The following is a 24,118-nucleotide window of genomic DNA, read 5'->3' on the forward strand; positions in this document are numbered from 1 at the left end:
TTGTGGCGTAAAAATGACCCTCCGTAAATTGCTCATATCTCTGTTAGCGCAAAAAAACGCAATTCAGCAAGCATAGTGGGTGTTCAAGATGAAATTCCCTAGCATTTGAGTGTAAAATGGTAGTGACGTCTTGTGACGCGAATTTGTTCTGTCTAACTGAAGTTGAGCAATTTTTGCTGATGAAATTTACAATAATAATGGTAGATTCAGAGGTAGCTGTAAAGACCAAAAACGAATTTTTCTCACTTAAAAAACACAATACGACATGCCTTGAGTTTAAATCTTCAACTTGTAGAACGAAGAGTTATAATTTGCTGCGAAACTTTTCAACGGTAAACAAAAGTTTCAAAAAAAAGTATGTTTTCGAAAAAAAAAATTTTTTCTTGCCTTCTTAATGCATTGACTTTGAACCAATGCTGCGCGTGTAGGAAGCAAAATTATGTCAAAAGCATGTTCGTTCATGAAACTCCGACCTCTTTCCAATCGATTGGTTAAGTTGAATTTAATGTTTGATAAACTAAAATTTCTGACTTTTGTCCACTGGTCACCGCACTGCGACTGTGCAATGGTTTTCTCTCAGGAGCTCATAAGTTTCTTTGTAGTCTCTCATAATCCCGCGAGTCTACTTGTTAATCTCTTTCAAGAACTTGTGAGTCCCTTTGAAGATTTGATGAGGACTGTTTTTAACTTCTGTTTTAATTAATGGAATCTCAACGAATTAATAGTTCATGCCGTTTGTAGAACAATACTGCCTGCACCATTAATTCGTTAAGATTTTTTTGTCGATAAAAAAAGCTTTATTGATCTGTTGTTGTTGTTTTTTCAATACTTATAGCGCCTTAACTTATCGTTTTTAAATAGAACTACACGTTCATTTTTTATGATGGTTGACATAAAGCATCACAATCAACAACATTGATTTTCTCTCCGGAGCTCGCGAGTTTCTTTGTGGATCTCTCACAAGAACTTGCGAGTCTTTTTTGTAAATCTCTCTCAAGAACTCGCGAGTCTCTTTTTAGATTCGATGAGTTGTTGTCGATGGAAATAGCTTTATTGACTGCCAACTAATAAATTGTTGCCAAAAAAACAATATTGTTTTTTTTTTTCAATAAATATGGCACCCTAACAAATTGTTTTTGAATAGAACTCATGATAAACAGTACATGTATATTTCTATGCGGATTGACCAAAAGCATCACAATCAACAACATTGGTTGCTCTAGAGACATTTTTTTTAAATCAGGGACTGGTAAATTAAAAATCCGGATACGTCGAAGTTACGGAACATTCGCTCAAAGTGATGACCTTTTTATTTTTTGGTTGTTTTTCCAAATTTTCACTTCAGCAATGGTATCAAATGCAGTTCCTTACTACCTACTACCTATTTTTAATCGCATTTGCAAAAAAAACAGGCAAAATCAGGCTTGTTTTAGAAAAACAAGGAAATCCAATGGCTTATCAGGTTGTCACACTGAGCCTCTTTCTAAATCTAATCAGTTCTGTTTTGGAATTTTCTCTCTAACTACTACTAACTACTCATAAAGATATTTTGCAGATATACAGTCAAAAATTGATCGCAATTGAACACAAAAGCTGTCAAAAGCTTGGAAATTGCAACAAGATAAGAATAATTGGAAGCCAGATGCATTATCTGGATGAAAGTTCCATCAGACAACAAAAGCCAAAACGCAATCAGGGGAATCCCGAACAAATCAAGCTGAATTGAGATTCAGACAAAGAAATGTGGAAATAACCTTCAGGATGTTTTGAGCAAAAAACAGAGAAGGAATCGTGTAGGGAGAAATCGAGATGTTTTACCTAATTTAATGATCCCGAAAATTACTGGACATTGCTGCTGCTTCTGGTGCCTCTGATCGGAACAAAGTTAGCCAAATGAGACATACGAAAGTAGTGCTCTGAGGCCCTCACAAGACGTCTCGATATCTTGTATTTTTAGAGCGATGGAATGGTTAGATAAAGACCTTCTGGGTGCTCTCGATCACGAAAATTGGTTTGCAGTGTTTTTTTCTTCATCTTGAGGTTGTTAGATTTGCCAACGGGAGAGTTTGAAATTGTCAAGACTTTGAAGTCCATAGCTCAATAGCTAAGTCGAGACGTTTTTTATTTATGAAACTAACTTTAGAAAAAAATATTGTTTTTGTCCATTTAAAATGAAAAATACTTCAAAAATATTGAAGACATAGTCTAAATATGTAGTTTTTTATGGTAAAGTTTTTGTCTCGTACCAGAACTAAAACAAAACATTGCAACGGCACTGTAAAATTCACTTTCAATAACCCAAGTCTGAGTATCTTAGATAAGGTAGCCAAAAGACCTCCGGCGTCGGATTTCTTCGATGAAAGAGAGCGCCGCCACATAAACAGCATAGTTTCGATAGACGATTTATTCATTTTTTCTCAAACATCTCACACCGTGACGACGGTGGGTGACCCAACTGAATCCTATTAAGTGAATCTGTGCTGCTGCAATTTCTTGCTAGACGAAAAACGAACTAACTAGGAAAGAAGTAAACTCAAATCGTGTCTTACCTTTTTCAGATGTTTGTTGACCCATTTTGTGAATGTTTTCTTCTGTATGGCATCGCGTTCGTCTGGTTGTCGGAATTTCGGGCGGTTGTCAAAATTGTTGATGGCGACAGCAAACACACGGATGGCGGAAAAAGGGGGAGAAAATGTTTGAAAAAGGGAGAGAGAAAAAAAACGTTATTAGCAATTTGATAATTGTGTGAAATATAGTGTGGTTAATCAATTTCAATCGGCATGCCAATCAGCGCGCGGATATTTGTGTTTGGTAGGTCTTTCGGTAGGTTTTCATCTTCCGCCCCACCTTTAAGTGGTGAACCAGATTGTGAGCGGCAGGGATGTTAAAAGCAGCAACAACAACGGTAACAACATTCGGTGGACAACATCTAAAGGTGGAATGCTGAGGCGGATGTAGATTTGTGTAGTGTTTCAGCCCTTCAATTGGTGTGAAATTGGATAATTTTGGGGAAATCCCAAAATGGGTGTATGTGTGAAAAATATCAATTATGGAGTTGCTGATCTTTGGTTGCCTTAAACCTTTGTCGAACAGTATAATGGAGTCAACTTGTAGTTGAATTTGCTATTTTTTAAGTAATATCCACAAAAGAAGAGCGACTTATGCTGGGAACTGTACAGGTCGACATTCCTTCAATTCCTCCATCCCAATTAAGTTAGACATTTTTCTGATTTGTAATCACACATTGTACCCTGGTGTAGAAAACTAAGAATCACCTTTAGCTGCTGTCAAAAGTGATTTCAATGCTGATGATGCTTTCAATGATCACAGGGGCTTTAACTGATTGTTCGTGTTTTGTGTAACGAAATTATAAATTGAAATAGATGTGAATGTTTTGAATAAGTATAGAGATTAACTTATGCAGTTTTTGGGACAATGTATTGCGCTTTTGGCATACATATTACGAGAAATGGCAAAGCATGTAAAGATAATTTGAAAAAAAAATATTTCAAGGAACAGTAGGTAACTTTTTCGACAATTTTGATCCGTTAACGATATTTAAATATTTGTAAATCTGCATGACAGCCATCTAACACGGGGAAATACATTTCCCGTGACCCAAATTCCTCGCAAACGCGACAACGTAACGACGACAACGGCGTCCTTGCAACTCAACCAAAAAGGTTCAAACAAGCAGAGTAAACTCTACATTACTGTTGCTATTGTATTGAAAAATTCGCATCCATGAAGCTTTTGAGAGGAAGAAGCTCGTCTGCCGGACCGACTTCAAAGTCAACGACATCTTCGCGTGACCCAAACTCGAAATACCTACGTAGTCGGATGATGATATTTGATGACGATAAGAGGGTTAGGACGTGGATCCGTAGACGACAATCTTCAGGATTGAGGAAACCAGAAATGAGGGGGTTCATTTGTAAACAATCGTCTGCTTTGTGTGCAATGAATTATTCGAATGAATTTGATAGAGCTGGTTTTTTCTCCTCAGTTCCAACTGATAGACGGAGAAAGACAGACGGATGGTCGCGTCATCATCAACGATGCTGGTCAGTGGTCAATCAGTGATGGTCAACACCTTGTTTCGGTTGTTGTTGTTTTAATTCACCGAACAAATAGAATACAATGGGAAGGCTGCTTGAATTTGAGGATGATGCAGGTCGGCCGCACCTTTGCATCAAACGTCAAACATCAACAACAACAACAACAAAGCGATGAAGTGACCTTTATTTTCATTATCGCGACGCGTTGCTGCGTCTATCCCCATCAACGGAATCTAACTGGTATGGGTGGGTAATAATTTCACAAGATAACTATAGGTAGATAACTAGGCGGCAAGGCACTTGAGTACTTGAAACGATCTTGAAAGATGAGGAAATGTTTGTGAGTGTTTTCATTAAAAAAAACACGCAAGCTGGCTTGTGTAGCAGTAATTTGAATGTTTCGTTTGAACATTCTAAGACGTTTAAGTTAGAAAACTGAAGAAAAAGATGGAATTCGAGGGGTTCCCATTCAAAACCAATATTAAAACACTGTGCAACTCAAATATTCAAGTTATTTCTATCAAAATTATGATTTTCACAATACGAAACACGGATTTTTGGCGAATTTTCAAAGGTAGCTTATTTACAATTTTTTTTTCCGAAGCATGTTTTTTAGATTTTTTTAGACTTTGAATAACAGAAAACTGAAGTTTGAAGTCAAGCTGATCTTAGAAACATATTTGGGTTACATAACGAGGTTTTCAAAACAAATAATTTTGCAAAAATTGGTTGAGAAACAAGAGAGATATATTGGTTTAAGTCAGGAGTGTCAAATTGACACTCCAGAGACTATGACGGGTAAAAATTTCAGGGACATATGAAGGTTTAGTGAGGCATTTGATAGGACAGCTTCAAATTGGGAGGCGAGTTGAGAAGGCAGCCTGAATTGTTCATGAGAATTCAAGCGAGTTGAGAGAACAGCTTGAAATCGAAAGGTGAGTTGAGAGGACAGCTTGAAATTTAAAAGGGAAATGAGAGGACATCCTGAGTTGTTGATGAGAAACCAAGCGAGTTGAGAGGACAACTTGAAATCGAAAGTCGAATTGAGAGGACATCCTGAGTTGTTGATAAGAAATCAAACGAGTTTAGAGGACAGCCTGAAATCGAAAGGCGAGTTGAGAGGACAGCCTGAGTTAGAGATAATAAATCAAGCGAGTTAAGAGGACAGCTCGGAATCGAAAGGAGAGTTGAGAGGACAGCCTACGATGTTCATGAGAATTCAAGCGAGTTGAGAGAACAGCTTGAAATCGATAGGTGAGATGAGAGGACAGCTTGAACTTTCAAAGCGAATTGAGAGAATATCCTATGTTGTTGATGAGAAACCAAGCGAGTTAAGAGGACAGCTTAAAATCGAAAGTCGAGTTGAGAAAACATCCTGAGTTGTTGATGAGAAATCAAGTGAGTAGTGAGTGACAGCCTGAGTGAGTGATAAGAAATCAAGGGAGTTGAGAGAACAGCTCGCAATCGAAAGGCGAGTTGAGAGGACAGCCTAAGTTGTTCATGAGATTCCAAGCGAATTGAGAGAACAGCTTGAAATCGAAAGGTGAGATAAGAGAACAGCTTAAAAACAAAAGCAAATTGAGAGGACATCCGATGTTGTTGATGACAAACCAAACAAGTTTAGAGGACAGCTTGAAATCGAAAGGTTTTTGATAAGAAATCAAGCGAGTTGAGAGAACAGCTTGAAATCGGAAGGTGAGTTGAGAGGACAGCCTGAGTTGTTCATGAGAATTCAAGCGAGTTGAGAGAACAGCTTGAAATCGAAAGGTGAGTTGAGAGGACATCCTGAGTTGTTGATGAGAAATCAAGCGAGTTTAGAGGGCAGCTTAAAATTTGAAAGGAAATTGAGAGGACATCTTATGTTGTTGATGAGAAACCAAGCAAGTTGAGAGGACAGCTTGAAATCGAAAGGCGAGTTAAGAAAATATCATTGATAAGAAATCAAGTGAACAGTGAGGACAGCTTGGAATCGAAAGGCGAGTAAAAAGGACAGCCTGAGTGAGTGATAAGAAATAAGGCGAGTTGAGAGAACAGCTCGCAATCGAAAGGCGAGTTGAGAGGACAGCCTAAGTTGTTCATGAGATTTCAAGCGAGTTGAGAGAACAGCTTGAAATCGAAAGGTGAGTTGAGAGGACAGCTTGAAATTTAAAAGCAAATTGAGAGTTCATCCTATGTTGATGACAATACAAACAAGTTTAGAGGACAGCTTGAAATCGAAAGGCGAATTGAGAGGACATCCTGAGTTGTTGATAAGAAATCAAGCGAGTTGAGAGAACAGCTTGAAATCGAAAGGTGAGTTTAGAGGACAGCTTGTAATTTAAAGCAAATTGAGAGGACATCTTATGTTGTTGATGAAAAATCAAGCGAGCTTAGAGGACAGCTTGAAATCGAAAGGCGAGTTGAGAGGACAGCCTGAGTTAGTGATAAGAAATCAAGCGAGTTTAGAGGACAGCTTGGAATCAAAAGGCGAGTTGAGAGGACAGCCTGAGTTGTTCACGAGAAATCAAGCGATCTTAGCCTGAGTTGTTCATGAAAAATCAAGCGAGCTTAGAGGAAAGCTTGAAATCGAAAGGCGAGTTGAGAGGACAGCCTGAGTTATTGTTGAGAAAACAAGTGAGTTGAGATGACAGATTGAAATTGAAAGGTGGATTGAGAGAACAGCGTTAACGTTTTGATAAAATCTCAAATGAGTTGAGAGGACTGCTCGAAATAAAAAAAGAGTTGTTAGAGCCTAAGTTATTGAAGAGAAATAAAGAGAGTTGAAAGAACAGAATTGATAGAAGAATTAAGAGAACATCCTGAGTTGTTGATAAGCAATCAAGCGAGTTTAGAGGACAGCTTGGAATCGAAAGGCGAATTGAGAGGACAGCCTGAGTTGTTCATGGGAATTCAAGCGAGTTGAGAGGACAGCTTGAAATCGAAAGGTGAGTTGTGAAGACAGCTTAAAACTTAAAAGCGAATTGAGAGGACAGCCTTTGTTGTTGATGGGAAACCAAGCGAGTTGAGAGGGCAGCTAGAAATCGAAAGGCGAGTTGAGAGGACATCCTGAGTTGTTTATAAGCAATCAAGCGAGTTTAGAGGACAGCATGAAATCGAAAGGCGAGTTGAGAGGTCAGCTCGAAATCGAAAGGCGAGTTGAGAGGACAGCCTAAGTTGTTCATGAGCAATCAATGAAGTTGAGAGAATCGAAAGGCGAATTAAGAGGACATTCTGAGTTGTTGATAAGAAATCAAGCGAGTTAAGAGAACAGCTTGAAATCGAAAGGTGAGTTGAGAGGACAGCCTGAGTTAGTGATAAGAAATCAAGCGAGTTGAAAGGACAGCTAGGAATCGAAAGGCTAGTTGAGAGGACAGCCTGAGTTGATCATAAGAACTCAAGCGAGTTTAGAGAACAGTTTGAAATCGAAAGGCGAGTTGAGAGGACAGCCTGAGTTAGTGATAAGAAATCAAGCGAGATGAGAAGACAGCTTGAAATCGATAGGCTAGTTGGGAGAACAGCCTCAATGTTTTGATAAAATCTCAAATAAATTGAGATGACAGCCTGAGTTGTTGATGAGAAATAATGCGAGTTTGGAGGACGACTTAGAATTAACAGGCGAATTCAGGGGACAGCCTGAACTTTTTGATAAGAATGAGAGAACAGCTTAAGTTGCTTTTTAAATTAATGACCAAGCGTGTTGCGAGCAAACTTTTAGATAAGAGTGAACAGTGATGGAAGTTGCTTGGTTTTATTGTTAGAAATTCCAAGTTGAGAGGACAACTTAAAAGTGGAAAAAAACTAGTCGAGGGGATAGCCTTAGCATCTCACAGATTTGAACCAAGCGGTTGAATTGAGAAAATCGAGAACTCAATTCATAATCATACAACGAGTTAGAAGAACACCGACTGCTTATTAAAATTGCAGCCAAGAATGTGCAACAGCTACCGTTTTGCAACACCTGCAGTACACGCGAATCAAATTGATTGACTGCAGATACCTACTAACACTGTTTCATTTTATTTACTCTTTAATCAGTCGGAGATGCGTTCTTGAAACGCTGCCTTTTCCCCTGTTCTCCTCTATCTAGCCAGAGTATCTTTCACCTCACCCGTGGTGTGTCTAGCGAGCGATAATGTTTACACGCTCGTGAACTTGCAAAAGCTTTTCCACACAATCTCTCCGCATCGAGAGTACCTACTTACTACCCCTTTTGATAACAGCTAGCAATGGCCGCAGTTATCGCGATTCACGCGAATTTTTACACTTCTATACAAATCGCGAAACGTTTCCCGCTTCTTAATGTGTTTGTGTGTGCGCTTCCACCTGAGGCACAGAGATAAATTCGCCACTTAAGAGTGTCTTCTGTTTGAGCGTCAAATCTGTTATTGTGTTGTTTTTTTTTACTCTACAGAATTTTCTTCTACTAAAAATTTTAAGTTATAGTAAAAATAAAAGATTTTGAGAGTAAACCTTGGTGTGAATCTTAGCCGTAATTATTTTTTTCCTAAGATAAAACACAGGCCGCGTTCTATACTTGACAATTATATGATTCAAAGAGATCTATGCTATCTAAAGATGTGAGCAATAGCATGATGATTGGAAACTGTAAAAAAAAATTGGAGTTTTCAACATTTAACAATTCACAACAACCTAATCCCTAACTTTTTCATCTATCTGGCAGTTTTAGTCGTGACATACAACCAAGGAGAAGTAGGTTTTACAAATTTTTTGACGGTCGCCATAGAAAATGAAATATTGTTGTTGTACGTTTAAAAAAAACAATGCAATATCTTCTATGGCGACCGTCAAAAGTTAGGAAAACGTACTTTTTGACGGTCGCCATGGAAGACGAAATATTGCATCGCGATTTTTGTTCGAGATGTTCAAATCTTATCATCGGAAGCAGTCTTTTGCATTTTTGTGAAGTTCTCAGAGAATTACACAATTTGTTTACTCATACCACTTAATTGATAAAAAGATTGGCTGAAAGACGCAACTGGTTCTCACTGTAGTTTGGAAACTTTTTTTTTGGCCAATCAAAAAAAAAAGTTCCCAATAAATAGCTACGATACGTAGAAACTATTCCAGGCGACAAAGTTTGCTTTACAGGCAGAGATTTGATACACCTTTCTTAGTTGCAAACATTTTGAGTCAATGAAAACACACTCACACACACCTTTGGCACAGGTTCTGTGTCTAGAAGATTCTTGCGGGAAAAATCTGATGCCGGGTGCTAAGTTTTGCGGTATCCCACAAGCCCAGACGGCGACAGACTCGACAAATCGTGCTCGTATTTAAATCATCATGTGTTTTATTATACTTTTGTGAATAAGAGAACTAAAAAACAAACAAAATAATAAGATCTTAATTTGAGAAATTGTTTTATTCAAAAATATTCATCGGTGAAAATGTTTTTTTTTTTATAGAGAACAGATTCAAAAAAAAAAGAACCTCGTTCTTGAAAGAAGTCTTCTTTTGACCAGCAGGCAGTGATCTTAGTTGTTATTCAAATTTCATGTTGTCTCATTTTGTGGGATTCAAGCCGGGATATTTTTTTTTCTTCAACATCCGAAAGTCGTTTCTTGACTCGTTTTGTCGGCGTCTGCGGTTGACTGGAAACAAATCGAGAAGCTGCGGGATCATTTTCTCGAACATTTGCTGATCGGTTCTTAATTAACAAAATAGCATTCGGTAGGAATGTATGATGCCCGATGTCGTCAGAAAATATGCAAATTGGAGATAAATTATCAAAGAAGATATTTATTCAAATTTATTCGATAGAAATTATGCTTGGAATAACAACATTCGAATTTTCGTTTCAAAAAAAATCTACTTGAATATAATTTGTCGAAGCTAGGAGACTTGTTTTTCTTTAGTTTCTAACACATTGCTCATATTGCAACCAGAAAAGAAGTTAATTTTGCATCTAATACACGTCCCTCTCACATGGTTTCAGGTCGTTATATTCTTCTACCGACGACTAGTGACCTGCCTATCTTTCTTTAGCGCTTCTCATCTCAAGATCATGTTGACCTTAGGCTACATTGTTAGCCAAATTAGCCGGTAATTTGCTTCAGTCCGATGGTAACAGAAAACTCTCACACGAAGCCATCCCCGGTGGTTGCAAATAAACGACTTCTGCGGTCACTTTCTATGGAACCAGGACTATCTCCCCTTTTCGTGAGCGAGAAAGGTTCCAACGATCCATCCATCCATCCATTTCGTATGTGGGTCGCGTATCCCAACCAATTTGAAGGAAGGCGCCTTCAAATGTCATATCATCCGTCTTCGAAGACCTCCACCGGTCATTGTCGGGACAATCCACACATATTTTCGACAAATGGAATATCGCGTGACAAAACTTTATCGCCAAGTTCAAAAGCTTCGTCAGAAATCGCGGTAGCAAAACGCCCATTGAGTCATGACTCGTGTCAAGCATCGGAAATCGAAGATATCCGGCGAAACGAGTCTTGCTCGGGAGACTGACTCCATGACCGATATAGTTTTTTTACTTCTTTCGTCCGGTTACTTCAAAATCCCTTCCCCAAGCAATGGGTGTCGATATACCTACTTGTGTCAGTTGAACCCGCAACCCGACTAGTGAGTAATCAATCACAACTTTGGTTGGATTTTTCAAACCGGGGAATTTCGATATGTTCACATGTCAAAAGTGGTCAACGTGCGCAGCGCGGAGTTTCGTCCAGCCATTTGTCATGCCTTGGCTGACTGACTGACTGACTGGCTGAAACGTGAACCGATTTGTCAATTGACACCACTTACTTAGCTGAAAGGAAGAAGCCTCTATTGACCGTGTTTAGTCAACTGGATAACGATGACGACGATGACGGCGACCAAGATATGGATGTGGTTCATCGCGCGTTCCACTGAAAGATACTATGACGAACGATTACATTACAGTCTGGGTGATTGTCCCAGTAAATTGGATGAAACATCGCCGATAAGGTGGATTGTGTTAATTTTTTTTTTTTTTTTTTTGGTTTTTTAATAATTGTTTGTTGTGTCGACCTTGCGTTTTTCGATTATTCAGGTGATCGATTAGCCGTAATTTGGCTAGTAAAACCATTTAAACATTTTCAAACGGAGCATCATCCGATATTCTTTCGCGTGTATCGTATACAATTTTTTTTTCCGAATATTATTTGTTTTACCTTGTGACCTTATATGATCTGAACCATCAGAAACCCAAATATCAGTCTAGTTTAAGATTGCCAAAAGAGACGAACCAACAAAAGTTGAAAATCTCTATAAGAAAGACAAAAAAAAAGATTAACAGATTGCCAGCTTTAAACCGGGTTTGTCCGGATATTTAATACATAATTTGGGAATAACCCGGCCCGGCCCAGTTGCCTAGATTTCATTGAAATAAGCCCAATTTTGCAAAAATAATCATCAAAGGTGAATTTAAATGCCCGATCTTTCCAAGTTTTCATATAAAATTGCCGGATACGTGCTGAAAAAATTCTGGCAATCTTAGTGTAATTGTACTAAGGAGTGTATAAAAAAAAGCAAAATATGGTTTGTGTGCATCTATAATCCAAACTACGAACCAGCCGCTGTATTTTTGATGATGTTCTCTGTTTCCTGAAGTTATTCTTTAAAAACTCGAAAGTTTTTATTTGATCGAAGTTTATCCCCGCACTATCCAGGTGGGACTTGTCAACGAAAAATTTCTGGCCAGAAATCTGCCAAGTGCGCGCCAAAAAGTTCATTTTCCACTTCATGACGAAATGTTTCAAAACATCTCAACGCTAGCAATTCAAAAATTTGCGCACGGTTTGACCACCGAATTTTTTAAATTCACCGGCGTGCTTTTTCATCTTTTAGAAATGAAGTCAGACATGTTTATTATTCCGCTGGACGAAGCACCTTCTTTTCTATTTTCCCAATCTAAATTTTCGGTGCGCACTTGATTAAACAATCAATTTTACTTTTATTCAAATTTTAGCTAACTGTAGATTCTTTAGATCTCTTTGAACAATTTACCATATGAACTTCGATCGAAAAGTTAATTTCCAGCTTTTTCGAGTCAGCCATTGGAATTTTCCTGAATTTTTCAAGATCCGGCCCATTAAGGGGGGGGGTAGGGTCTAACGGGTATAAAAAAACACCATTTTCACGATTTTTTTCTAGAGCTATCGTTCAAACAAATGTGTTCAAATTTTTTGCATTATACAAAGCATTGTTAAAAGAACATTTAGTAATTTTTTCGTAGAAAAATATTGAAAAATGAGCCGGTGACGGAGCATTTTCGAGGATGCCTTTCAGAAAACAGAATTTGCGGTGGACACTGTATCTCAGCACAGAATCATCTGAAGTCAAAAAATCAGAGCAAAATATTTTTAATGGATGTTTTTCTGGACCCCAACGTTTTTATTTAACTTAAAAATATTTTTATGAAATTTTTAAGGCTGTTTGAAGTAAAAACTACGATTTTTCACTTAAAAATCCGCCATTTTTCACCTCTAAAATCTCCCCAAAGTAAAAAAATCAAAAAAGAAAAACGTTGGGGTCTGGTATTTTATATGTAGAAAATATGTTCCAAATTTGAAAAGAATCGGATAAGTAGTTTTCAAATGACGATGTCCACGGACTTTAAAAATGTGCTTTCGAGAAAAAGGCGTTTGAAGTTTCTGCTCTTGCTTTCTTGCAGTATTAGATAGGAGGAGATAAAGGCCTATAACTTCAACAGTTTTGCTTCAATTGACTTGAAAATTTGACACAACATTCTTGAAATGTTTTACAATAAGAAAATAAAAAAATAAAAAAATCGATTTTTTGAAAGTGTTAGACCCTACCCCCCCCCTTAAGTTTGATGAAAAAGCTTCTTCATTAGACGCTACCTATCTCAAAAACAGATCATAACAATTGGCACATGTTAACATTATCTACTAGGTAGTTTCACTGAATTTCCGTACATATGTATATTCAAGAGTGATTTTTGAGTTGATTTAACAGATATTTTTTTGTTAAAAATGCTTCCTTTAGAAACATATAGAGTGACCAAGAATGAAGTCTTTGACAGATTAAAAATGGTTATGAGAGTTAATATCAATATCACGAGATAGATATGTATGCTAACGTTGCCCAAAAAAAATCAGTGTTTTTGACAAAAAATATTTTGAAATTCGGTGATTTCACCCCGAAAATTTCTGACTATTTTCTTTGATGATGTTTTTAAAAATTATATAGAAAACATATCTCAAACATCTACTAATTTTGCCATTTTTACAATTTTCTTCAAAAAATTCATTTCCCACTATCAATCACTAAAACTTTTATGAGTAAGTTGACAGAATTTTAAGTCAAAAGTGATCATTAAAAATTTAGAGCTCTGAAAATGTGTACAAAATTCTAAAAATCTTTGGAATCTGTGAAAAATTTAAAAATTCTGTTATCAGTGACACAAATTCTGTGACAAAAAGTTGCTCAAGATTCTGTGAAATTCTATATTTATCTTTGATTTCGGCAGTCTTGATGTATGCTTTGCGGAAAAAACTACAGGGTGTTCATTATGTTCGGATATTTACACTTTTTAAACAAATGTTGTGGTAGAGCTGTAGCAAATGTACACTAAAATTATTTAATGATAATTTTGTGCTATCATCAGAAAAACTATTCCTGGTTTTGTTAGTTAAATTTAATTAAGTTTTCATGCCTTCTTACACCACAAGTACTGTTAAGGCGAAACCCCGATTTTTTTTACCAAAATGAATGGTTCTAGTTCACCTTATATTAAGGTTTCCAGATTGCCCGGTTTTATCCGGGTTTACCCGGATATTCAACACAAAATTTAACGAAAGTCCGGCCTGGCCCGGTTGCTCGGATTTCAGTTAAAAGTGTCCGGATTTTGCCCGGATTTATTCACTTTATTTGCCAAAACAAACACATTGTGTTGTAGATTTTTTTTTATTTATGCGTCTCAAACGAAATTTTTTGAACAAGTTTTATGAAAATAACCATGAGAAGTTTTTTGAAAGCGTTAAATACGATTTAAAAACTACTGATGAAAAAAAAAATTATTTTCGCGTTTTGTCCTTGATTTGTGTTGAGTAATTCCTGGATTTGGATCAAATTGGCCCGGATATTGCCTGGATTTTTGGTTGACATTTCAGAATCAAATGCCCGGATTTAGCCAGGTTTTTAGATGAAAAAAGCCCTGATTTTCCGGCCCGGGTACGTGCTATTAAAATTCTGGCAACCTTACCTTATATGCCTCCTTTGGCTCAACTCTCATGACCATTGATCTTGTCGAGAAAGAACAGAATACCGAAACTTGTCGCATATAAAATCATATTTTTTTCATATTTGGTGTTAAATATCCCAAAAGTAGCTGCATGCCTGCTGGTTTTCATCAAAAAGCTTATCAAAGTGGTGGAGGATAGAACTATTTCACATCATAAATAGACGAAAAAATATCAAATATGTGCTTGTGTAACTTTATTTTTAGTCATTGGTCATATGGTTCCATGGGCTTCTTTTTCATGGATTGTTTATTTGTATAGGTCAATTTACACAAAAAATACGGGTTTTTGGAAATTTTGGCTCAAAATTAAAGGTAACTTGCCCTCCCAAACTAACTCTATCGGGTTGGTTAGTTTATCATACGTCATGTTATCGAGAAAAAGCAATTACCGGATACCTATTTTGACTCTATTTTAAATCGTTACCATTCCTATGTGGAACGAGATGTCAATAATAGAGGAGCCTGCAGCGTACGGTGGACTTGAGAAATTTTTGAAGCTATTATTAGCTTCAAAAATTTCTCAAGTCCACCGTACGCGACAGGCTCCTCTATTATTGAGGTAAAAAAAATCAATACAAAAGGTGTGATTAACAATTTTTTAATTGTCTTTGAATTTGAGTGAAAATTTTTTATTCTGAACAATTGGATTTAAATTATATTGATTTTAATTTGTACCTGAACTTATTGAACACCCTGTAAAGATAAGATTGAGAAAAGCAACATGGTCGGCTCGAATCAAAAATCATCAAACGTAGCAAGAAATTCTAAGCTCGTAGAGGAATATGGCTGAAAAAGTCACCGATTTGTTTTTATTTTTATTTTTGTTAAATCGTTAGTGTTTGCTAATTCAATATTCAATTCAATCAAATGATTAATTGTTCGAAAACAGGTTTTCAATTTCAAATCTAAACCGGTCTAATAAGCACAAATTACACAAGTAACAGCATTTTGGTTTTTGGCCTATGTTTCATTCAAAAACTGATTTTGGAAGATTTTAGCATCCTCAATTCAAAACATTTGTCAGATTTTGTCTATCACGTCTAGTTTTGGTGGCATGGCGTGTTAAAAATTCAAGATTAGTCAGTTTTTTGTAAAAGAAATTTTTATAACCGATAGAACAATTTACGTATCTATACACGAACGTATACATAAAAACAAAAAGCTGATTTTGATTTATTTATTATTTTTCTTTCAAGCAACTATGAATATCTTGTGTAGATATTCTAGTTTAAAAGATACAACGTTTTAAAAAAACCAACAACGTTTTAAAATTCCAATAAATAAAATAAAAATAATTTCTGAAACCGTTCAAGAAAATCAATGAATATTTTACATTGAACATTTTAACTCATTTAAAAACTTTTTAAAAATATCAAAGATCCACCCCCCCTAGAAATTACAAAAAAGATCCACCCCCCCCCCCCCCTTGAGTGTACAAAAATGTCAAGCAAAATATTCTTCTCTAAACTTAAAATTTTAAATTCTTGATCAAATATTGATAGACGACTAAAGTAAATCAAGATTAACTATCTCATCTCAGAACCAAGGTTGCCAAAAAACCTTCTTTGTTTTGGGTTGAAAAATTCTGAATTTCTGTGATTTTACCCAAAAATTCTGTTATGGTTTTCTGTGATGAAAATAGCATAAATTTCTTTGAAAAGTCATGAAGAAATGCATCTTTTTTTACATTTTACTTGAGAAAAATCGAATAACAATACCGATCTTATCATGTTTATTATTGTGGAAATCCTTACAAAATTCTAAAAATCTGTAAAATCTTTGAATAATTCCAAAATTCTGTGTTCTGTGACACAGATTCTGTGATGAAAGTTTGCTCAAAATTTTGTGAAATTAATTTTTTCAGTGATTTCGGCAACCTTGCCTAGAACTAAAACCAAAACCTCGAAATCTTATCCCAGGTCCTCAATTCTACTTCAGTTCTTTAAAAAAATTCTCACTTGTTGATATATATTTAAAGACTGTACTCGAAAAACGCTATCAAAAGTTATTGGCAAAAGAAGTTGGTACTTGAATGTTGGGTACAGTTTTTAGTCCCGAATATCGAATTTTCAATTAGTTTAGACTAACTAAGGTAACCAAATTTCCCAGATTTTTCCCAAATGTTTTTACTTTATTAGCAAAATAGAAAAAAAAATTAAATTTCGTGATCACAGCTATGAATTCTGCGTCAAAAACAATTTTTTGAGGAAAGTCTATCCATCCATAACCAGTTTAGGTTGATATGTCTCGATGAAAAAAAGCAATTTTTCCAGTTTTTTCCTTCTTGATTTTAATTGAAGAATTCCGAAATTTGCCTAGAGATTGCCCAGATTTGGGTTGTAAACTTTGGAATCGAATGCACGGATTTGGCAAAGTTTTTAGATAAAATAGCCCGGATTTACCCTTCCCGGATTAGTGCGAAAAACATTTATTAAGCTTGGGTTCGAATAATTTCCGATGTTCTGGTTTCATTTTTTTTTATAAAATCATAATTTGTTGCCTGTGACCGGATTTTGAAATCTGTATCCAGTTTATTATTTTTAATATTCATTTCGGTTCATCATTGGCACAAAATCCTGATTCGAATCTTGGTTTTGCATTTGAAACAAAAATTAGATTTATTTTCCATGTTCGAAACTCATATAAATTCCGGAATATCAAAAGGATTTGTTTTGGAATAACAAATCGTTTTTAAATTTCAATTTGAAATTTTAACTCTTAATTTTTAAGCAAAGTTGAATCTTAAAAAAGTTCCATAATGGTGATCCAGAGTTAAAATTTCAGAGATTCAACAATTGGAATTTCAGTACAGATTCACTAGTTGAATTATAAATAAATAATTGAAGTTAAATTCATATATAAAATCAAAGATAAATAATTCAAATAACAGACTTCTGGTTAAGGATTCTTTTATTAAATGCCCTTCCTGGTTAATAATTATTGGGAATGATTGTAAGCAATTTAGATTCAGAAATCGATTTGAAATAAGGAATTTCTTATCTAAGTTTGTGGCATATCGGCAAATTGAAAATCTAATTAGAGAGCAATTATGATAGATATGAAAATTGATAGGTGGAAAGGTCAAAGCTAGAGCGCTTTGGGTAGAAGAAACGAATAGATGGTGAAACTGTGAGCTTAGGGCATTGTTTCTTATCGACAGCATGAAACTGCGTGTGTGATTCTTTACCCGGCATCTGCTGGCTGTTTGTAGTAAGTGACGAAGAAGCCACATTGCTACCCACAACCAGCCCAGATGGGTCGAACACATGAGGTTGCGTCCGACCGGGCCCGGTTCTAATTAGATTTTCAATTTGCCGATATGCCACAAACTTAGATAAGAATATATCCCAGCGGCGATCAAAATAAGATAACAAATAAGGAATTTAGAATTTTTATTCAGGTTCAAAGTGACCCTCCTCCGAAGAAGGAGTTTTTCAAACGGCTCTGTGCAGATTTATGAAAAAAAAATAACCAAAAGAAAACTTCTACAAAAAACCTTTTTCTCCGATGTTTACCTACTTTCAAAAGTTATCACGAAACAAGAGGTGATAGGAAAAAATTTAATCAATATATTTGGAAACAGCGCCAAAAAATAAGTAAAAATTAGCTCTTAAATTCTTTGGAAAAAATGTGAATTGTGTTGCCTTGTGTAATCTATTCTATTCTATTTTTATTTATTTAAAGAGGATTTAAACCTTCGTGGTCATTCACCCTCTGTCTTGTGTAATCTATTTATGATGTTTCAGGAATGAGCAATTCCAGGTATCAAATTGTGAGTCAGGGATCAGCATGGTCTATATTAACGGTTCGCTGTTTTTGCTATATTGACGTTATGATGCATTGTATTGGAATGTAAATTGGCACACAGGAATGTTTAGGGACGAGCAATTCATTTGAAAAATAAAATTTTGTGTAAGGCATCGGCACAAATGTCTTCCAAATTAACTGTTCAATTTGTTTTGCTATAACGACATTATCATGCTTTGGATCGGGACGAAAATTGAAGTACGAGAAATCGATCCCTAAATAGAAACTTTATATTTAACGACAGAAAAAAGGGTCGTCCATAGTAAATGTTTTATTTTTTTGTAGCGGCCCACCACACTCCCCCACACTATAAAACTCATTTGAGCCTCCTGGTAATGGACGCTACTGTTCTCAGCACGTCTGGCAGCGAAACAAATGAAACTTAAACGCGAACAAACTTTAATCATGCTGAGAACACAAAAATTTATAACGTAGGGCGAGGAAATGTATGATTTAATTGAATAAGATTACGATAAGAATCTCAATGGAAAAGGATTTCCTTTGAAGAGATTCAAAACTTATTATTAATGAGGTACACTAAATTGATATATTTCTAGATTCACTGAATTACAAAAAAAAACTAAACGAAACTACTAGGCTACAAAATACACTAAATAAAATAAAAAAAAACTGACAGTTGATCGTATTCTATAAGTGTCAAGCCAAAAAAATCATATACGGGAGTTATTAAAACCAGACAATCGCTTCCTGGATTAAAATTTAGTATCAGACGACATGAAAAATAGTCGTTAACTTTTGAATGTTTTTTTTTTTTTTTTGATAATTTCGTTTTTATGCATCCGAACAAGGCGAAAATTCGTACAAGGGTGTCCTTTTCGACAGTCAATCAATTCCTTATGTTAAATTTCAATTTTATGGACAAGCAAAAGGGTTGTTCAATTACCAATGAAACATAAAGCAAAAGGGTTCCAATTACCATTGAAACATAAACTCTTCATCACATATTGAAGGTTAAAAGGGAAACGGAGTTCGTAAGGGATCAGCTAGTAATCTATACTTTCAAATCTGTACATTAGACAGTTACAATTTTTTTTTCCATATTTTTCGATGCCTTCTTTTTGATATTTGTTGATTACTAAATATGTTTTTAAAATGTGTTATACATATATGTTTTCTTTTTCAAACAAACTTCTGTAGAGCAAAAACTCAATCAATCTTCTGTTGCAAACTTCAAAACAAATTCTCAATAGCACCCAAATTGCGTCACCTGCTACCGCGACTGCATCGAGAACAATTATGCAATCATACCATGCAATGAATGCACCGGCACCCAAAATTACTCAATTGCTGATGGCATGTGGCGATCAATTCCGTCCGAAAATTCTCATTTTTACGATGCTCAAAATTCCTGAGAAGTTCCTCTTTGTACCGGCTCGACACGAAAGAAACAATCTTCCGAAAGGTGACTTCATCGTCACCATCGTCATCTGGTTGAGAATTGGCAGAGGAGACACAATTCACTGAAAAAATAAAACCTTTAAAACCCGACCTCCCATACGGTCTCGTACTGTCACCCAAGCAAATCCGCTTGCATTAATCAGCTGCTGGCTGCTAGCTCCTTCTTTATCTTCTGATTCTGTTCATTAACTTCTTTCTCTCTCTCTCGTTCAGTGGAACACTTCTAAATCGGATTTGATGCCGACTGACTGAAGCGAGGGCGAGATCAGAAGAAGTGCTGATGACAAAATAACCCACCAACAGCAAGACACGAGACAAACCGCGAACTAGCAGCAACAGCCAGGAAGGGGGAAACAAACCTGACTCACGCGATCCTAACGTGGCCGGCCACCAAATTGAAAAAAAAAAAAACACTTAAGGTCCGATCCAATGACGGTTGCTGGTCCCTCGGACGGATGTGTCATTTGAGCCGTTTTTCTTCGATTCTTAAGAAATTTGAACACTGACTTGATATGATGATCGGTGAATGAGCTTAGCATAGTTACGAATTATTGCGCAAAACAGACAGACAACGACAACGAGCATGCAAATAAAAGGAGAATGGGTTAAGGGATTTTTACGAAACGGAAAAAAAACTTCTAAATCAAACAGGAAATGAAGTGACTCTCTTCATTTTGGTGCTTGTGGTGTTTATTTTCCTGTTAATGTTGAAGGAGGTGAATGTTTGCTGGTTATTGGAAGTTTTGGGTTACCGATCAATAGACTGCAGATGACGAAAGCCGACAGTTTACGCATTTTTGGTTCGTATCCGTTGAAAACTTCAGTAAGTTGGTAAACATTTTCAAAGAAAATCTTAAGTTTCAGGGAATGAGATGTGTAAAAAGTCTCAAGAATCACAACTCGGATGAAATTGTCAGAAATAATTGTTCGAAGGACAAAACCGTAAAATTGTCATTTTGTCTCAAATCGTGAATTTAGCTAGAATTTTTCAAAAATCGATATGATTTTTAAGTTTTTGTCCGATTCGTTTTAGAATAGATTTCTATATTCCTAACAATTGCCTACAAAAGACTGTTTTTATTTATCTGTAATTCCTTAAATAAAACCAACAGAATCATACTGAATCATTCTGAACCAATTCATTCGAGCAATTCCAAAAACTTAACATTCAATCTGAGAAATGATTTGATTTGAATTTCCTTAATTTGGAAGGGTGCCATGCGCAATCTCGGTCAGGCACCCTACTCAGAAATGAATATTGATAGTAACTAATTTTTTCATTTGAAATTGGTTCTAAAATCTTTCGCCACGTTCTAAACAAAAACGTATAGGAGTCAATTTCCATAATTTTTCGTTCTCAAAGTTAAAATTTAATTATAACTGACAAGCAGGGCTAAATTTTATATGAACAATTGACTCATGTCTATGAATTTAAATTTTAAAAACATCAACCCTTTAAACAAGTAGGTACTGGTTTCTCTTGCATTTAAACTGTTAAATAAATCCTAATATTTGATAACAATAATAAATCAGATTGGAATATAAGGTATAAAAGTTTTCAAATTAAAATTCAATATGGCTTGAAAATTTGAACTCCTTGTTCTATTTTATTCTAATCCTTAACAAGTACAAGTCATAGAACACAGAAATCTTTAAAGAAGTTTTGAACACTGAAACTGCCAATTTTTAAGTACTTAAAAATTGTAGTGAAAAACTGAAATGTCACAAAAAGCATCCTTTCAGATAGTTTTCCATTTTTTTAAATTTTTTTAAGGCACTTATTACAGCTTCGATATAATCAATAAATCCCTTACTCTTACAGTGTAAAATTGAATGTTCTTCATTTTTATTTATTCCCATATCGCTGAAACTTTAAATCAAAACATGTGAGAACATTACAATTGAGTTTAAAATTCCCATTAAGCTAAATATTCTGTATGAGGTTTTGAAATAAAATATTAAAGTAAAACTTTCAATAAAAATATTCAGTTTATGTCGTAGATTTTGTACAGAGAAGTATAATTTTAACCCTTTAATGCATAATGTTGCTTTAAAACAACACTAATCAAAATCCAAATATCACGGAAACACTTGGATATTTTTAAGTGATGTATTGACAAAAAATATTCTGAGATCAATAGAAATAAGCCCATGGTATTTTACGATATTTAAATGTATATGTGAGATATCGAACAAAGTATGCAGAAACATTGCAAAAATCATTTTTTTTTTTAATAGCTTTGGGAAATCTTTATTACTTCTTCAAATTTGCAAATTCTAACAATTTTTTTAACCTCAAACAATCACAAACACCTTCGTCACCTGCTCTCAATTAAAAAGGTTTGGAAGAAATTTGCAAAATCTTGCTGAAATGAATTTAGAATTAAAAAAAAAATCAAATTTTATGGGTCATAACTTTTATAATACTCAAAATAACGACCTGCAACCTGTTCAGTTATTTTATTTGAATTAAAATGTTCACTAAATCAATAACTGCAATTCTCATTTAAAATAAAAGTCATGCATTAAAGGGTTAAAATGAGAAATTTAGAAAAATAAAATCAATCTCTCAGCTTAACTTGTAACCAAAAAAAATTAAAACATCCCGTCTGTATAACAACGATTGCATTTTTTTTAGTTTTAACTACAACACATCGTGGCGATTAATCCAAATTTACGTTTTGAGTTCTCAAAAAGCTTTCAATTCGAGCAGGTTTGTTTTAGATTTGCGGTGGGTAAAGAATGGTTTGGTGTTGCACTTGAAATGCTTATTTACGAGCTTAGGCATACATGCGTAAAGTATCTCAAACTTTTTAATTTCTGTCAATCCGAACATTACAGTGAAAAATGAGACCCCTAGTTCATTCTTTTTAAACCGTTTATGCCTTTATGAAATGAAATTTATATATATTTTTCCGAATAGAAATAACAATTATTGTTTAATTGTTTAACTTAATATCATTTTAACTCAATTACCTAACACAACTGACTCGCTTTGAAGACGTTATTTGAGTCTTATGAGAGTTTTAACGCATCAGAATTAAAAGATAACACTTTTGAAATACTTTTGGGTTGACTGTGGGTTAAAATGAAAAAATTTTTGTTTTTGTTATAACTCCATCAATATTGAAAATATCGATTTCACATGAAAGCTGGCAAACAACTCCACCTTTAACTTTTACCGTTACTTTTCAGAAATATGAAGTTTAAATTCTAAAATTCTTGGAAGTTCTGTATGGAATTGACAAACAAATGACACCATGTTACTTTGTCATGCAGGAACTAATATCAACAATACATTCACATACAGATACATGCATAATGATTCGCTCAACAAGAAACTGTGTTTGTTTTTAAGAATCGGTGAAAAATATGATAAATTACACCAGGAAACAAAATTTACATTTTTTCGAGGTGACAAGAACTTTAAAACTGATTTAGACTGATTTAGAGCCGCTGAATTTCAAAATGCAATTTTTTTTCTAGCAGCTCTTGCTTTCGATATAACTTTCTAAAATGTTTAAAATTTCATCTAATCAATTTGTGCATTTTTTTGTGCAAAACTGTAGAGGATATCAAAGATTTGGAAATTGAAAGGTTTTAATTCAATTATCAACTTTTCCGAAGAAAGCGAGCAATTTTGACTTCTGAAAAAAAATTATAGAAGTTTTCTTATTGCTTATTTTTTTAAATTTCGCAAAATACGGCAGTTTTGACAAATTTTCAAGGACTTTCAAACAAAATTGAATTTTAGACGTTTCTCACACCATAAGTCCAATCGTTTTGAAGTTGTTTTGTCTTCACCGGGGTCAGAAATATGTGCAATATTAAATATGTAGGTACTAAAATTTCTAAAAGATGTAGATATTCTAAGGTATTTGTCTCTGAATGTATAATATCTAGGCAAAATCTGAATTCTTGATTGAATCGAGGGTAAAAAATAGATTCAAAATCAGCTTTCGTTTTTCATGTAGGTTTGCTAGTCATCAGTAATCAATGATCGATTTTTACTCAAAATCGATAAATTTCAAAATTTCCACACACCATATCACTAAAACAAGAGCTGATAGACAAAATCTGGCTAATGGTTCGAACTCAGGACGCCAAAAATATTTGTATTGGGAATTTACCATAGTCAAAAATGAATTTTTAAAATCATCAAGCAATTATATGTCTTCTGATGAACAGCTGATATATTGTATGTCTACTGAGGATTTGCCATTTCGGGCTGATTGACAATCAAGGTTTATTCATTTCAAACTCACATTTCGAGTATTAGACGCATAATGATAATGCCCCAAATGATCGACTGCCATCGACAAAGTTGTCGAAATCACAGAAAAATTTAGAATTTTACAAAATACTTAGCAAATTTGCATTTCAGTGCCACAAAACACAGAATTCTGGATATGTTTAAAAATTTCACAAATTTTTTGAAATTTGTACTTTTTGAAAATATTTTTTTTATGTTAATATACATTTTGGATTTCTTACTTTGGATTGTAAAAATATGATGAGATTGGCAATTTTAATTAATTTTTTCAATGTAAAATGTAAAAAAAGTCACATTTGGTCATGACTAAGGTTGCCC

The 24,118-nt window shown here is 34.9% G+C and overlaps 1 protein-coding gene across 30 annotated transcripts in view; it reads right to left on the reverse strand.

Moving 5' to 3' along the window:
* LOC129743398 (dystonin) overlaps window positions 1-24,118 on the reverse strand; it is a 532,614-nt gene that overhangs the window by 250,387 nt on the left and 258,109 nt on the right. For all 30 annotated transcript variants that reach the window (XM_055735401.1, XM_055735400.1, XM_055735402.1 and 27 more), the window contains exon 3: window positions 2,550-2,611. In XM_055735401.1, coding sequence (XP_055591376.1) covers window positions 2,550-2,611 — 62 coding nt within the window. The remainder of the gene's footprint in view (window positions 1-2,549; window positions 2,612-24,118) is intronic.

Source organism: Uranotaenia lowii, chromosome 2 (genome assembly GCF_029784155.1).
Source record: "Uranotaenia lowii strain MFRU-FL chromosome 2, ASM2978415v1, whole genome shotgun sequence".
In the NCBI taxonomy this organism is placed as follows: domain Eukaryota; kingdom Metazoa; phylum Arthropoda; class Insecta; order Diptera; family Culicidae; genus Uranotaenia; species Uranotaenia lowii.